The sequence below is a fragment of the Orcinus orca genome, chromosome 20 (genome assembly GCF_937001465.1).
Source record: "Orcinus orca chromosome 20, mOrcOrc1.1, whole genome shotgun sequence".
NCBI lineage: Eukaryota > Metazoa > Chordata > Mammalia > Artiodactyla > Delphinidae > Orcinus > Orcinus orca.
The window spans coordinates 44964142-44981737 of NC_064578.1; the positions used below are offsets into that span (position 1 = coordinate 44964142).

General features: G+C 37.1%; 2 protein-coding genes across 6 annotated transcripts in view; one reads left to right on the forward strand and one right to left on the reverse strand.

The window, feature by feature from the left end:
- Positions 1-509: 509 nt before the first annotated feature.
- On the reverse strand, positions 510-16957 carry ZNF345 (zinc finger protein 345). 4 transcript variants are annotated; one of them, XM_049703019.1, is made up of 4 exons: positions 16939-16957; positions 15570-15625; positions 8469-15042; positions 510-3311 (listed from the first exon to the last, which is right to left on the reverse strand). In XM_049703019.1, exon 4 carries the CDS (start codon positions 3231-3233, stop codon positions 1782-1784), a length of 1452 nt encoding a protein of 483 aa, XP_049558976.1. In that variant the 5' UTR covers positions 3234-3311; positions 8469-15042; positions 15570-15625; positions 16939-16957; the 3' UTR covers positions 510-1781. The 4 variants fall into 4 exon arrangements, with proteins under 4 accessions (XP_049558976.1, XP_049558975.1, XP_033269613.1 ...); XM_049703018.1 differs by lacking the exon at positions 16939-16957 and adding an exon at positions 16486-16569; XM_033413722.2 differs by lacking the exon at positions 8469-15042 and having other exon boundaries at positions 16939-16956.
- A 121-nt stretch (positions 16958-17078) lies between these two features.
- LOC117198222 (zinc finger protein 790) overlaps positions 17079-17596 on the forward strand; it is a 39716-nt gene continuing 39198 nt past the window's right edge. Inside the window, exon 1 of one of the 2 annotated variants that reach the window (XM_033413736.2) lies at positions 17079-17246. The gene's annotated coding sequence lies outside the window, so the exon portion shown is untranslated. The remainder of the gene's footprint in view (positions 17247-17596) is intronic. The other variant, XM_033413734.2, reaches the window with a different exon arrangement.

A 17596-nucleotide genomic window follows, 5' to 3' on the forward strand; every position in this document is an offset into this window, starting at 1 on the left:
GACTAGGGCTGGTTCACAGACTCCTGCTTGTTTAACAGCCCATACCAAGGACTGTCCCCTATTACTTGATACACAGGTTGTTGAGACTCCTCCCAGGTCCATTGGTATACAGTGTTGGATCCCACAACACCCACAGAGGCAAGTTGTGGATGTATGCCAAGTTTCAGTTGTTAAAAGGGGATGTGTGTGCAAAATTGATGGGCATCTTATGCCACCATGAGGCTGATGTTATTCTTCAGTGTTCAGATTTTTATGAAGGATCTATTCTATTTTTTAAGTTTTAGAAGCATTAAGTTTCATGAGGTATTTTTCCTTCTTACAGTTTACAGTCTTTATTTTTCTTTAAGATGAATTATTCCTTGTTCAATAAGGAATAAATGTTAATCAAACTTTTCCTATATTCACTTACATAGATGTCTTTTTTCCATGATGTCTTTGATGTTGAATAAGGTATAGATCACAGTTAAAAGTTTTTCCATAAATAACAAAGACTGAGAAGATAACAATGATGATGGCTAAACTAACCAAGTATTTATTATGTGATAGGCACAACTGTAGAATCCCCATAACCAACCTCTGAAGTACACTAATTAGGCCCACATTACCATAAACACATCATATATGCATACAAAAGGATCTGGAAGAATAAGTAAGTTGGTTATGTTGGGGAAGTAACTAAGGTCGGGATGTTAGTCAAAGGGAAGTACAATTTTACCTATAATGTATAAATCAGTAAAAGCAGAAGAGAGCCACATATTATCTCTAAAATGGACAACAAATAAATAAAGCAGACACATTCAAAAGGGGCCAACAAGGTAACTCTTTATAATGGCAAAAATTTCAGTATTTGACAAAATGGGGGTTTGATAAAAACAGGTAAATACTTTTAAGCCAATGGACTAGTAACAATACATTCACAGACAAAGAATATTAAAGGCTGGTTATAGCATAATCACACTTTCTCTCAAAAGCAATGCCAAATGTAATCTTACAGGATTTGCTCCAAAAATTTGACAGTGATTGTCTATGACTGGTAAGATTACAGATAACTGTAGCTATTTTCTTTTTTACTCATATCTACATTTTTATGGAGGAAAATTGTTCTGCAAAAAGAATAGTATAAGTTTCTAAAAGGAAAATAAAACAATCTTCCAAAAGGTACATATCCATAAGATACTAAAGGATATGTAAAAGTAACAGTAACTTAACACAAACAGGGTGACACACAGATACATAGACAGATATGCAAATTTTAAAAACAAAGACTGACCTGATATCGAAGCTTTATATGTATAAAAATAAACTTACCATCAAACATGCAATAAAAATATATAAAAATAGATATGGTTATTAAATAAATGGTGTTAGTATGAGAAATGGGGGAGGGGAAAAAGGGTAAATTAGACCCTCAATAATTTAAAATAATTTTAAAATGCATCAGTAATTCTGTATACTTCACAAAAAATTAAGAACATTAAAAAGAAAGTAGCAGGGTTAGCCCCCAAATAAATTTCTATGCTTAACATAAATGCAATATACAATAAAAAGGTTTTTCAACTTATAATATTCACAAGTATGAATTTTCTGAAAGTAATGAATTTAGATAAAAATATTCAAATATTTTATTCAGAGTGTTTATTTTCTGTATGAATTTTCTCAGACTGACTAACTGGTAAAGTATAAGTATATGTATCTTAATTACATTTGTAGGGACTCTCACTAGTATGAATTCTCTTTATTGTATGGTTCCTTAATTATGTAGTTCCAATTTATAGAGTTTCTCATTCACAGAGCTTCTTACCAGCATGACTTTTCTTATGTTGCTGAATTTCTGAACCCCTCTCCAAAGCCTTCCCACAGCCCTTACATTCATAAAGTTTCTCACCAGTATGTATTCTCTGATGTTGAGTACGGCTCAAGCCAGTACCAAAAGTCTTCCCACATTCCTTACATTCATAGGGTTTCTGACCAGTGTGTATCCTCTGGTGCCTATTAAGGGCTGAACCACTACTAAAGGACTTTCTACATTCTTTACATTCATAGGGTTTTTCACCTGTGTGAATTAGCTGGTGTTGAATAAGTTTTGAGCCACTAGCAAAAGCCTTCCCACATTCCTTACATTCATAGGGTTTCTCACCAGTATGAATTCTCTGATGTTGAGTGAGGTCTGAACCACTACTAAAGGCCTTCCCACATTCCTTACACTCATAGGGTTTCTCACCAGTGTGCATTCTTTGATGTTGAATAAGTTTTGAACCACTTCTAAAGGCTTTCTCACATTCCTTACACTCATAGGGTTTCTCACCAGTGTGAATTCTCTGATGTTGAGTGAGATCCGAGCCACTATTGAAAGCCTTCCCACATTCCTTACACACATAAGGTTTCTCACCGGTATGAATTCTTTGATGTCGAGTAAGGGCTGATCCAAAACTAAAAGCCTTCCCACATTTGTTACATATATATGGTTTCTCACCAGTATGAATTCTTTGATGCCGCGTAAGAGCTGAACCACTACTAAAGGCCATTCCACATGCTTTACATTCATAAGGTTTCTCACCAGTATGAATTCTTCGATGCTGAGTAAGGTTTGAACCACTGCCAAAGGCTTTCCCACAATCCTTACATTCATAAGGTTTCTCACCTGTGTGAATTCTGTGATGCCGAGTAAGGGCTGATTCAAAACTAAAGGACTTCCCACATTCCTTACACTCATAAGGCTTTTCACCACTGTGAATTATCTGATGTCGAATAAGGCCTGATCCAAAACTAAAGGCTTTCCCGCATTCCTTACATTCATATGGTTTCTCACCAGTGTGAATTCGCTGATGGTGAGTAAGGTTTGAGCCACTACCAAAGGCCTTCCCACATTCATTACATTCATAAGGTTTTTCACCCGTATGAATTCTTTGATGGTAAGCAAGGTTTGCACCACTACCAAAGGCCTTGCCACATTCTTTACATTCATAAGGTTTCTCACCAGTATGAATTCGCTGATGTCGAATAAGGACTGATACAAAACTAAAATCCTTCCCACATTCCTTACATTCAAGGAGTTTCTCATCAGTATGAATTCTCTGATGCTGGATATTGAAAGTGGGTATGTCTTCAGGAGTAAATATCATTTGACTGAAATGTCCTTCCTGAGATTCCTGTTTTCTCTCAAACTGGCTTTTACATTCCCAATCACCTCTGAAACTTGAACACTCAATGCTGTTTTTTATAAGTCTTTCCATTATCTCCCATCAGGATGATTCTATTCCATAAATATCCTTTTTCAGAAATAATTCTTGGTCTCAACATTGATTCACAGTCTGAAAGAAAATATAAAAACATTCACTTTTTTTGTGTTCTGGGAGAAATGAAACTTTTATAATAGATAGGAAAAGACTTAACTGAAACTCATTTTCATATAGAGTGGCTTATACAGTTCTCATATATGATTGGGCATTTTGACAAACAGATAAGGAAACAGAATGAGAAGAAACACTAGAAGGTGAAGGAGTTATTTAGGAAAATAGATTAAGTCAATTCTTCCTAAATAGTGATTTAGATTAAAAATACCCTAAAGACATGGGGAGCTCAATAAATATAAAGATGTCCAGGCCCCAACTCAATTTTGTTAACTAGTGTCATATACATTTAAAAATGAGTATAATTATCATTTAACCCATTTCTTAGGGTTGTTTGGAGCTTTAAGTAACTACACCAGGAAGGAAAAATCTAGGCTAGATGGTCATAAATTACATATAATCTGATGGAGATAGAAGAGAAAGTTACTTCAGATGTAGCAGTATCTTGATGAAAGATTAATGGGGGCTTCCCTGGTGGCACAGTGGTTGAGAGTCCACCTGCTGATGCAGGGGACACAGGTTCGTGCCCCAGTCTGGGAAGATCCCACATGCCGCAGAGTGGCTAGGCCCATAAGCCATGGCCACTGAGCCTGCGCGTCCGGAGCCTGTGCTCCACAACGGGAGAGGCCACAAGCGTGAGAGGCCCACGTACCACACACACACACACACACACACACACACTATATATATATATAGATATATAGATATAGATATCTATATATCTATATCTATATCTATATATTAATGAACTGAGTAAGTCTGGAATGAGCAATAGAGAGTGAAGATTCTGTTGTGGTTAGAATATAGTTTGTTTATGCCATTTGGTAAAATCCAAAGTCTTGAGGCTAACCTTGGGAGAACCTTGGGAGAACAAAAAAGGGGACTTAGCAAAGGCCAAAAGCAGAGTAATTGAGAATGTAGTTTTAAAATCAGAGAAAAGGGACAAGAAGATAGGAGGTAATGTGATATTTCTGGAAAATTACAAGGAGGATGCAGATAGATGAGTACTCTGAACCCCAGCTCTGATGATTATTGAAATAATTCTGAAATCACATTAATGTATTGATATTTACACCGTTGTATAAAGTAACGCCACAGTGTGTGGTAGCTATTATTTTGGAAGACTTATATGCCATAAAAGTGACCAGGAAAATAAAAGGATTCAGAGACATCAATTAAGACCCTGAACAAATAAATAACTCAAGCCACAAAAGGTGAAAACATTTCAGCTCCATTCTCTTCCTACAATACTCAAACAGCAAGCTTGTTTAGGCTCGGCCTAAAAATGTCTTGAAATTGTTCTTTCCATTCCCACTGTCAGTAGATAATTCCAGTCAAAATTATCTTTTACTTGGATATGAAAGCAGTATTTTATCTAGCTGCTTGCATTTCCAGTTTTGCACCCTTAACAGCCAGAGTGATATTCAGTCTGGCACTGTTCTGCTCAGAATGCTTCAATGGTTTCCCACTGTCCCTTGGATAAGATCCACACTCCTTAACTTGGTCTTTAAAATTCCTCAGAGACCTGCCTACTGCCTGCCTCTTCAAGATGATACCTCTCTCCTATCAGCAATAAGCCATAGTTACACTGGCCTTACTTCGTTCTTCAAATGCACTAAACTGTAACATGCCCCTCCCCCAACAATTTAATCTGCTTGAAATATTCTTCCATACCTCCCTTCCCACTGCCCCCACTCTTCACCTGCAAGTTCCTGGTCATTGTTCAGATCTCTGCTAACTAGCATACCCTAATAAATATCTTTTCTGACTACTCAGTCTTAATTTTGCACATCTCGCCATTTTTAAAGCACTTTTTTAACTTTTCTTTTTTTCTTCCTGTCTTTGTGTTTAGAGTTTGGTAATGAATGATTACACATTTATCCCCTACAATTGAAAATTTCCTTTATTTTTTAAAGCCTTTATTGAATTTGTTACAATATTGCTTCTGTTTTAGTTTTGGTTTTTTGTCCCCAAGGCACGTGGGATCTTAACTCCCCGACCAGGGATCAAACCGCAACCCCTGTATGGGAAGGTGAAGTCTTAACCACTGGACCGCCAGGAAGTCCCCAGCAAATTTCATATTTTTTTGAATGTTTGCTTAACGTCTGTCTGCTACCACAGAGCCAAGATTGAGGAAGGCAAGGGTAATGTCTGTTACTTTAGTCAGCTTGAACCCTGGCACACACAAAAAGATCAAAATACATTTACTGAATGTCTAATATAATAAATTAGTCTCAAAATTCATTATTCTTAAAAATAAACTTCTAAAAACAATATTTCTCTAGAAAAGGATATACTTTCTCTCAAACAGTGAAAGTGAATCACATGTGGTTATTCCTGTCCTTTAAAAAAATCTCACTAAAAGGAATGAACTGGTTTTTTAACAAAAGGAACCCACAAAGTCAAAATTGAAGAGGAAATAGCAACAAAACTTTTGAAGCTGGAAAGCATGAAGAGAAATGACGAACAACTTAACAAAGAAAGATGAAACCTAACCCAAAAGTAAGGAAAACCCAGAAGGGGATGATTTATGCTGCAAACCCCAGAAAGTCTTAAGAAATGGGAGCATTACATACTTAAGAAGGTCTACTAACTGGCATACAAAAAGTTAAATCAGCTTCTTAGTGTCCACTCTATAATACTGGTACTCTATAATACTGATACAAATATCATCATTTGAGGAAATCCTGTAACATAAAAGAGATTAAACAAAGCCCAAAGGAACTTAGAAGAGAAACCACATAGGAAAACAAAATTCCAGAAGCCACCACTAATATCTTCAGAGGGATATGAGAAGCCATTTCACATGATAGAAGCATAGGATAACATAAAAGGAATAAGAGGCAAAAAAGAATACTTAGAAAATGAAAATATAAAGTGGGAATAAAAACATATCATTAGACGAGTTAAAGGATAAATGAAAAATCTCTTTAAAAAGTACAAAAATATGGAAGTAGAAAATAGGAAATGTATAACACAGGGAACTATATTCCTATATAACCTATAATGGAAAATAATCTGAAATATATACATATGTGTATATATATATATGTATATATATACATATATATATATATATATAACTGAATCACTTTGCTGTACACCTGAAACTATCACAATATTGTAAATCAACTATACTTCAATTAAAAAAAGAACAGAAAATAGGAAAGACATTGGAAGGTCATGCAAGCCAGGTGAACATCTAATGGGAGATCATTCTTTAAAGTGTGCTAAGCATCTGCCAAGTATCAGGCAGGATGTTAGAAGGAATGAAGGAATCTGAAAATTGCCATTTTGAAATCACCAATCTAATAATTGATTCAGGCAAGGATTCTCAATGGATTCTAAAATCAGAAAGTGAATGGTCAAGATAACGGATATTCACTTAGTCTCTTAGCATCAATCCACATATGATTTACTAATTAAAAAGGGAAACATGTACCTTTATACTGGAAAGGTTTGGTACTCAGTACCATCATTTAACCTTAAATGATGAAACTTGGTATCATCAACAGTGGAACAACCTGACACTCTGCCTTCTGATGTAATGCAATAGAATACACTGTACCACCTTTGTCAAAATAGGTAAGCTGAATCTAAGCCTCCTATTTCCATAAGAAAACCATCAGACAAATGGAGGTTGTGAGACATTCTATAAGGCAACTGTCTTGAATTCAGTGTCATGTAAAACAAACAAAAATGAGAGGCTGTTCTAGATTAAAAGAGACCAATGAAGCCCAACAACCAAAATAATACATGAATCCTGATTGGACCTGAGATCAAGCAAACAAACAACCAAGTAAATAAACAAAAACATAACATAAGCTAAAAAAAGACATTTGGGGGAACCACTGGAGAGATTTGAACATGAAATGTTTGAGGTGGTACTAGTGAGTTTATATTAATTTTCAAAGATTTGATATGTCATTGTTATTGTTTGGAAAATGTCCTTATATTTAGGAGATGCACGCTAAAAGTATTAAGGGTAAAATGTCAGGATTTCCCCAACTTATTTTCAAATGATTCAGGGGAAAAAAATGGACACGCATGCACATGCACGCGTGTGTGTGTATTTAGAAAAATAAAGCAAATGTGGTAAGATGTTAACAATTGGTGATTTTAGCTGATGGCTATATGGGGCAAAGAACTGAATATTATTTCTAATTTTCTGTATGTTGGAAAACTTTCAAAGAAAACAGAAACATATTGTTTTTAAAAGTAGCATTTAAGAAGATTTTCCAGAACTGAAGGACACAAATCTCCACATTAAATGGGCTCGCTTGGTACCTAGTATAAAGAATAAAAATTATTCACACTAAGATATAATTTCATTAGGTTCCAGGACAGTAGGAACAAGGAAAATACCCTAAAAGAATCCAAACAGTAAAAACGCAGTGCATAAATAAAAGACCAGGAACGAAAATAGCTTTGGAGTTCCCAAAAATATTCTAAGCCAGAAGTCCTAAGTTCAAATTTCTGAGAGAAAATAATAATTAGAATCCCATGCCCTGCCAAAGAACCAATGCACTGGTTGAAACAGCCCTTTCAGATATGCTAGAACTCACAACAAATTTAACACATTTATCTCTCCTTACATGCCATCTGCATCGAAAACCCATTTTGATATCTGGAGTTTTCTTGGAGTAAACCAAGAAACAGGAAGGAAATAAATAGGAATTCATAGTCTTGCCATGATTTCCATGTGAAAGGTAGAGACTTGATTGGGAAAGAATGATATCCTTAAATATGGAACTGGGACATCTGGTTGGGACCCAGATGAAACTGACAATCTTGAACCTCCAACTTGCTTTGGGCCTCTCTTACCAGTGGAGGAAGCTTGCAATCCAGTGTCTGGGAGACTAGCTTTCCTCTGACTGAAAACCCTATAATAACATCACCTGGAGCAGTACCTGAAAAGGCATGCTAATTCTCCTCATGACCCACCAGAACCATTCTGTTGCCACTAGACCTGTAACAAGGGTCCAACCTCAGCATGTTCCAGAGGAACAAGTAGACACTATGAGCCAGGAGGAAATAACTTACTATTAGTTTGCAAGGGCTGCCAAACCAAAATACCACAGACTGGATGATATAAACAACAGAAACTTATTTGCTTACAGTTCTGGAGATTAGAAGTCCAAGATCAAGGTGTCAGCAAGTTTGTTTTCTTTTGAGGCCTCTCTCCTTGGCTTGCAGATGGTTACTTTCTCACTGTGTTCTCACATGGTCTTTCCTCTGTGTGAGCATCCCTGGTGTCTCTTTGTGTGTCTAAATTTCCTCTCATATAAGGATACCAGTCAGATTGGTTTAGGATTCACCCTAACAGCCTCGTTTTAATCATCTCTTTTAAAACCCTGTCTCCAAATATAGTCATATTGTAAAGTACTGGGGGGTTAGAGCTTCAACATATGAATTTGGTGGGGGGACACAATTCAGTGCACAATATTCACTAAAACGAAGGTTATGGGAGCACAGTGACACTAACTGTATCTTTTTGTATAGTTTTAATGTTTGGAACCATGTTCATACAATCAAATAAACAAGAATGGATTAATATTAATTAAAAAATCAAACAGAATACAAAGGGAATAAATGAACCTAAAAGAATTTGAAATGAATAACGTAACCACAATAAGGAGCAGATTAAAAAATGAATCCAAGGGGCTTCCCTGGTGGTGCAGTGGTTAAGAATCCACCTGTCAATGCAGGGGATACAGGTTTGAGCCCTCGTCCGGGAAGATCCCACATGCTGCGGTGCAATTAAGCCCACGTGCCACAACTACTGAGCCTGCAGCAACGAAGACCCAAGGTAGCCAAAAATAAATAAAATTAAATCTTTAAAAAAAAAAAGACTAAAAAGAGACATGATAACTAAATTCAGTGTGTGATCCTAGACTGTATCCTGGATAGCAAGTCAGGGAGAGAGGGTGTGGTGTAAGTAGGATGAATTGCTACAAAGAATATTATTGAGACTAGCAAAAAATTTTGTATATGGACTGTTACATAACAGTATTGCACTGTTGTTTAAATTTCTTATTTTAGTGACTGTACTGTGGTTATGTAAGAGAATACTCTTGTTCTTAGGAAATAACACACTGAAGTGTTTAAGGGTAAAGAGGCAAATGTCTGCAACTTATTCTTAAATGGTTCAGATAAAATGTGTGTATTGTGTATGTGTGTGTGTCCTCACATGCATATATAGATACGCAGAACAATTGCAAGTGCACACAGGAATGATAATACAAATGGGGCAAAATGTAAACAATTGGTGAATCTGAGCAAAGAGTACCCAAGAATACTTGGTACTATTCTTGTAACTTTCCTGCAAGTTTGAAACTTAATCAAAATTTAAAAGTTACCCAAAACAAGACATATTCCTAAATAATTCTCATGTTAAATATGAAACTAAATAGAAATATAAAATACCTAGAAATGAAGTGAAAAGGAGATCAATACATGTAAAAAACCTGGACATAGGAAAGAAAATTACCCCCCCAAAAAGAAAATTTAATAACATTAAACTCCTTTTAAAAAATAAAACTGATTTGAATTCAATACTGCAACAAAAGAATCTCAAAAAAAAAGCAGAAAAAAATTAATGAAGATTTAAAATATATAAGATTCACAAAAGTCAAACCTTGCTTTTGAAAAAAAATGAAGACTGCTGATTAAACATGTATGTATACCATCTCCTTTAGGTTTTATCCCAAAACACCACTAAAATGACCAAACGGTGATATTTTCCTATTGTTAATTGCTGGTAAGGGCACAGGTATGACAGATACTACTGACTGCCCCCCTCAAAATCATCCCTCCTCTACTTCCTTGCTACAAGAATTTTTTTCCATAGCTTTTTTTCATCAGCTCCAGAAAATGAATCATGATTTGCCTAGGCCAGTGGTTCTGAATTGATTGCTATTAGAATCAATTAGGTAGCTTTTTTAAAAATTCTAAAGCTTGAACCCCACTCCAGACCAATTAACTCTTAATGTTTTTCTTGTCATCTTGTATGACTTTAAGTCATTAATTCTCAACTGTGGCAGCACACTAGAATTACCTAGTGATCTTTTAAAAATGATGATGTCCAGGTTATATCCCAGACCAATTAAATCAGAATCGCTGGGAGTGGGACCCAGACATCAGTAACCAAGGTTAAGAATAACCAGCTTAAATTAAATGAAATAATTAACTCTCTGTTCTATTTGTTGCAGTTGTGTTTTTCTGCCTTATGCAGCCAAAAGTAACCTAATGGCAGTGGAAACACAGGTTCTAGCAGAGAGAGCTGAGTGTACTGGAAGTGTTTACTGAAGTTTAGAATATGTGTACTCTATTATCTCCATGATTTCATATTATAAAATATGGCCTTACATGAAGCAATTAAAATGAGCTCTATACTTAAGTGAACAATTCTCCACACAGAATAAAAAGCACAAACAGTAACAATAACTAACTGACACTAAGTAAATGGGCAGGTCCTCTTTTAAGTGTTTTATGTGAACCAACTCAATCCTTGGATCCACTCTATAATTCATTTACTTTCCACATTTTGCAGGATACACTTATAATCCTTTTTATATAGAAATATTTTTAAGTGACAAAACAGTACCACATACACATTTACATGTGTATGCATGTAAAAGGATATTTTAAAAGGATAAATAATTAACTGATAACAGTGGCTACCTTTGGGTACTTTGAGTAGATACCTTGGATTGGGGATTGTAGTTACATCAGACCTGAACCCCTTCACAACATACAAATTATTTTTATAACAAAATTATGATTATTAACTAAATATAATTTAACTAAAAATAAAATTTAAAAAGGAAAGCACTAGCATTCAGTCTAAGGAGATGCTCATTGTTTATAATGGCAATAATTTGTAAGCAAACCATGTTCAAAAAAGGGGGCTTGGTAAAATGGTAACATGATAAGGGCATTACAACTCATGGTAAAGATAAATGTGTAAAGACATGGACAGTTGTTCACAATGTATTGATATTTTGGCATGATAAAGGCAGGTTACAGGTCAGTAGCCATAGTATGATCACATTTAGAAATGAATTCTCAGTATTGACAGCAGTTGTCTTTAACTGACAGGATTATAGATAACTTTTGTTACTTATTTGTGCTTCTCTGTGTTTTACAAATTTGTTGTAATAAATAATTTTTTTGTAATGAAAGAAATAAAGTATACAGCTATCTTCAGAAAAGTGACATATTTGACCAAGTATTCAAAGATTTTAAAAAAGAAATGATCTAAACATGGCACAGGTACAAGCACAGAGACATAAAATTAAAAAATTCAAATACATAATACAAACTATTCAAATAATATAACAATAGGTAGGCAATACACAATGGAATACTAGTCAGCCATGAAAAATAATGAAATCTTGCCATTTGCAACCGTGTGGAGGGACCATGAGGGTATTATGCTAAGTGAAGTAAGACAAAGAAAAATACCCTATGATCTCACTTATATGTGGAATTTAAACAAATAAGCAAACAAAAACCAAGCTCATAGATACAGAGAACAGATTGTTGGTTGCCAGAGACAGGGGGTGAGGGGGTGGGGTTGGGTGAAATGGGTAAAGGGGGTCAAAAGGTACAAACTTCTGGTTATAAAATAAATAAAGCTTGGGGATATAATGTACAGCATGGTGTAGACTTAATAATACTGTATCGCATTTGAAAGTTATGAAGAGATTAAATCTTAAAATTCATAAGAAAAAAAATTGTAACTATGTATGGTGATGGATGTTAACTAGACTTACTGTGGTGATCATTTTGCAATACAGTTGACCCTTGAACAACATGGGTTTGAACTGAGTAGTTTTACTTATAAGCAGATTTATTTCAGTAGTAAATACTATAGTACTACAGGATCTGTGGTTGGTTAAATCCGAGAATGCAGATACAGAGGAACTATGGATATGGAGGACAGACTGTAAGTGATATGAAGATTTTTGATTGTGCAGAGTCAGCGCTCCTAACCTCCACATTAACGGTCAACTGTATGTACAAATATTGAATCATTACGTTGTACATCTGAAACAAATATAATGTTATATGTCGATTATACCTCAGCAATTTAAAAAAAAATCTTTTGGGACCCACCAAAAGACTTTGGGACCCACCAAAAGACTTTTAGGCAACCACTTTATACCATAATTGATTTAGAGGTCCCAAGAATGGGAAATAAAGGAGAGGGGAGCTAACATTTATTGGATTTCTGATGTGTACCAAGTGTTCTATATATCTTATTTCATTCTCAACAACATTGAGAATGAGAACCTCTTGTTTACAGGTTAAACAGCTCATAGGTGGTGTAGCTGAGATCAGATGTCACATTTGATACTAGAATCCCTAATTTTTATACCATGTTACAGAGACTAGTAGTGTAGGTAAAATAACCCGAGGGATGATTTGTTTCTTTTTTTTCTGAGGGAGCCAATATTTAAACTAAAGTGTTAGTGAGAATAGATGGCAAAGAGGTAGAGGCAGACACTGCCTGATGGAGGAGAGTGTGGGGGAGGGGGTTGAGGGGGCTGGGGAAGAGAAGTGGAAAGAGTAGTTAAAAAAGAAATATAATATAGGGAGAACAGCAAAAGGTACCACACAAATCTGACTTGATTAGACAAGAATGTTATTAAAATAAAAATATTAGACAATAAATATCTACATCTGTATCTAAGTCTATATCTCATTTTTATATCCCCCGCTTCCAAAAATGTATTTGAGGAGGCTAAGAATAAAGAAAAAATTTTAATCATACACAAAGGTCATACATCATAGGTATTCAATGTCAAAAACCCAGGCTAAGATTATTACTACAATTGATCATTTCTGAAGTGCTCAAATTCCTGGCAGTCAACGCAAAAGGGAAATACTATATACGATGGATTAAATTATTCCTATTTGCCAGGACTATTTTTTTTTTTCTGGCAGCGCCTTGCGGTATGTGCGATCTTACTTCCCTGACCAGGGATCGAACCTCTGCCCCCTGCATCAGGAGCTCGGAGTCTTAACCACTGGACCGCCAGGGAAGTCCCTGCCAAAGACTATTTACAGGAGATAATCAAGACTTTGATGAGAAACATGCAGAAAATGTAATATCAATTGAGAGATTCATGTTATTAGAAGATTCCCCAAATTTCTACTCACATAATTATAGACACAATGCAATTCGATCAAAATCCCAAAAGATGTTTGAGTGGAACCAAACTATTTCAAAAATGTATATGGAATATGCAAAGAAACACAAACAGCCAAGACATTCTTGAGGAACAAGAAGGTAAGAGGACTTGTTCCAAATATTATAAAGTCACAGTGAATAAGATAGCAGAGTATTGCTGCAAGGGGAGACAAACAGAGCAATGGAACAAAACATAAAGTCCAGAAACAGACGTGGCCATAATGGTCACTTGATTTTTGGCTACAATGGCACTGCAGCTCAGTGTAGAAAAGATGAACTTTTCAATAAATGATACTGGAGCAACTGGATACTCACATGGGGGATAAAATGAAATTGAATCCCTACCCTACACAAATCAATTCCAGGTAGTGTAAAAACATACATGTTAAAGCTAAAAACGAGGAAGCTTTTAGAAGAGAACACAAGAAAATCTTCACTACCTTGAGGTAGCAGAAAATTTCTTAAACAGCACTATTGAAAAAGATTTCATCACATTGAAATCCAAAACCTCTATTCACCCAAAGACACCAGAGTGAAAAACCAAGTCAGAGTAGAAGATAATATTTGTCACATGTGCAACTGACAGTAAACTAAAATATAGAAGATACATATTATGTATATATATTTTATATATATATTCAACTGCTATAAATCAGTTAGAGAAAAACAACCCAGTTAAAAATTGGCAAAGTATTTGAACAAGCATTTCACAAAAGAGGATATCCAGGCGGGCAAGAATTAGTGTTCAATTTCATTGATAATACAGGCATATCAATTAAATGTGATAACACTAGGTATCTACCAAATTGGCAAAAATTTTAAAGTGTGACAATGCCAAGAGCTGGCATGACTGTGAAACAAAAGGAGCCTTTTTAAACTGCTGATTCAAGTAAAAAACTTGCATAGTATATTTAGAGAACAGTCCGGCACTGTCTAGTAAAATTGAAGATGCGCAAACCCAATCCCTCAACAATTTAATTACAATTTTAGTATATATATTAAAGAAATACAAGCACATGTGTACCAAAATATGTGCACAAAACATTTGTAGTCACATTGCTTATAGCAGCCAAAAACTAGAAGCAAGTCAAATGTCCATGAAGAGTAGAATAGATAAGTAGTAAACTGATACTATTATACAAGATAGTATATAGAGAGCAATGGAAAAAAATGAACTGTAGTTATAGGAAATATGAATGAAGCTCACAAACGTTTTTCATGAAAAAAGACACAAAAGAATGTCTATTCATACAAAGATAGAAAACAGACAAAAACTAAATCTATGTGGTTTTGGAATTCATATCAAAGCTCTAATGAAAGACAAAGAAATGATCACAGTGGTTATCACCAGAAGAGTATAATTGTTTGTGATTGTGGAGGGGTACATCAGAGGCTGCTTTAGAGATGGCTGTATTCTTTTTCTTGACCTGGGTATTCCTTACATCGGTCTTTATAATTATTTGCACAAATGGGTGTTAAATGCCATTTCTGTATCTAATTTGAAAGAAAAAAAAAGACAGACATTCAAATAAATATGCACCTCTAAAAATGTTTCCAATATTAAATTATGTGGGGAAATACTTAAATATAATTTTATGTGAAAGTGTAGGCTATAAAACGGTAAATGCTGAGTAAAATCAATTTTTAAATATCACACTTTATATATGTTACATAAAACATACTGGGAAGAAATTATCAAAAAGTTAGCAATGGTTTTAACTGGGAATTTAAATTTTCTTCATTGGGAATTGTACTTTTGAAATTATTTAAGATAATTTCATTTTATAATAAAAAAGGAATATATTTTTTTAAGAGGGCATAAAGAAAAATTAAACCATTTGTCAAATTAGGAAGAGAAAGTCACGTGTGTGGGTTGGGTTTTGGAGCAAATCACATTTCTCAAAGGAAAAATTCCATAGATCAGGTCACCTGACAGGCAAGAATTTTCAAGAGAAGGAAACCAAGTCATATCCTGACATAGAAAAGAGGATTTCAGGAAACAAGGGGAAACGACAAGCTACCTTGCAGGTGCCTTGTGGATGTTCAACAGCCATTCTTTACTCCACTCTGGAAGACTCTGCAAGCAGAGAAGAGTTGGAGAGAGAGAAAGGAGTCAGGAAAAACCAGGCTCTCTGGAAGCCCAAGTCAACCTACCACCCACCACCTACAGATATTAGGTCAGACAAGTCTTGGGCGTCCTGCTCAATACCAGCATTACAGACAAGCACGGTCATTTGCAGTTCTGGGCAGAATGTGTCCCTGAGCTCACAGAGGTCTCCTGGTAAAAGAGCGCTGGAGTCACAAAGGCACAGACAAAGGCGCCCCACACCTACAGTGCTATATGGATACATAATCATAGGAACTCACACCACGGGCACACAGGCACCCCATACCTCAACAAAATGGGCTGCAGACGGCCACGCAATCATACACACCCCGGGGACAGTCAGTCACAATCGCAGTCATAGGCACCCCCACGTACTCACATTCCCAGTGACATACATCATGGGGACACAATGACAAATTCACACGCACCCTACCACCAACAATATCACACACACACACACATTCCAAGGAGAAACAGACACAAATCTCACAGTTAAGCCATCCCACACCCACGGCTCAGCAAATGATCATAAATACACACACACACATCCCAAGTGTATACACAGTTTTACAACCGCGGTCAAGGAACCTCACACTCGCAAACAGTGCCACACCCGGTCACACAATTAAACCCCCAACACACCTGCACAATCAAATCCACAATCAAGCCCGTCTCCCGCCCTCACAGTTTGGTACAAGGTCACACAGACACAGAGACACAACCACAATCAGACACACACTCCTCACGATCGCCCCTTCCCAGCTGGCTCCCGTAGAGGCCGGAGGTTCCAGACACTCCCGGCTCCAACCCCGGGCTCCAGGCCATCTCACCTACGACTCCTCCGGTCTGGTCAGCACTGCTCCACTCTACTTGAAACAAATAGAGTCCAGCACCTCGTACAGCACCCTGAGGCCGTTTGCCCCAACCCGTCAGAAAATCCCGTCCACTCCTCAGGAGAAGGTCTAGTTCTCGCGGGAAGGAGCACTAGGCCTAGAGGCCTCTGGGAGATGTAGTCCAGAAAGCGACAGGCTACCAAAAGCTATCTCCTCTTCATCCTGATTCCCCCTGGCCGCGGAAGCCTGGAGCCGGCAGCGCACCTGAAGCTTCCGCGAGTCTCAGCTGACAAGAACTCCCTCGACCAAACTTTAGTCAAGTCGACCGCACTGACTCCATCACCCTGCCCAGTGGCTATAAATCCCCAGCTACTGTTACATACCCAGTTGAGTTCAATCTCTCTTCCCTACTGCGATAGTCTTTATAATAAGCCTTCCTTATCTGTTTACCTTGTCTAGTGCAACTTCTTTGACACATCGCAGCCTCAAGTTGCGGTTCTTTCAGGTTTTGGCGCTCACCCTGCAACATCCTGGGCCTCACGGCCTGCTGGGAAATGTAGTCCAGGACTTTGCCAGCGGCGGAGTGGACCCGGCCAAGATAGACTGCGTTCCCTAGGCGCTGAGGCGGGACTTGGCCTCAGTTAAATGCCCAGGAGGCTGGTAGGAATTACGCTTTGCCCTGGGAGCGCGCAGATGCCTAGAGGCAAGCTGCTGCGGAAAGTGTCGGGGAGCCAGAAGAGCGAACCCGAATGCAGGACGTGAGTGTCTGGGACCAAAGCAGCCTAGGGAGTTTGAAGGGGAGAAATCCACAAGCCCAGTCACGTATGCGAGAGTGGGTGAAGGAGGGCCCGAGTGTGAGACCGTGATGAGATTGCGTGTGTGACTACATTTAGGGGTTAGTTGAATGGAAGAGAGACTGCATGCCGGTAAAATTGATGAGTGTGAGAGAGAGGTGGGATCAAGATTATAAGTGGCTTTGTGAGGATGGAGGGTCATATTGTGGGCTTGTGTGGTTGGGAGTAATTGTGTGTGTGTGCACGTGGTAGGGCAAGATTGTGTGTGTATGAAAATATGTGTGTCATCACGTGATTGTGGGCCACTGCATGGG

Coding starts and splice junctions, on each gene's coding strand:
- ZNF345 (XM_049703019.1), bottom strand. CDS start 3,233: ATGGAAAGACTTATAAAAAACAGCATTGAGTGTTCAAGTTTCAGAGGT.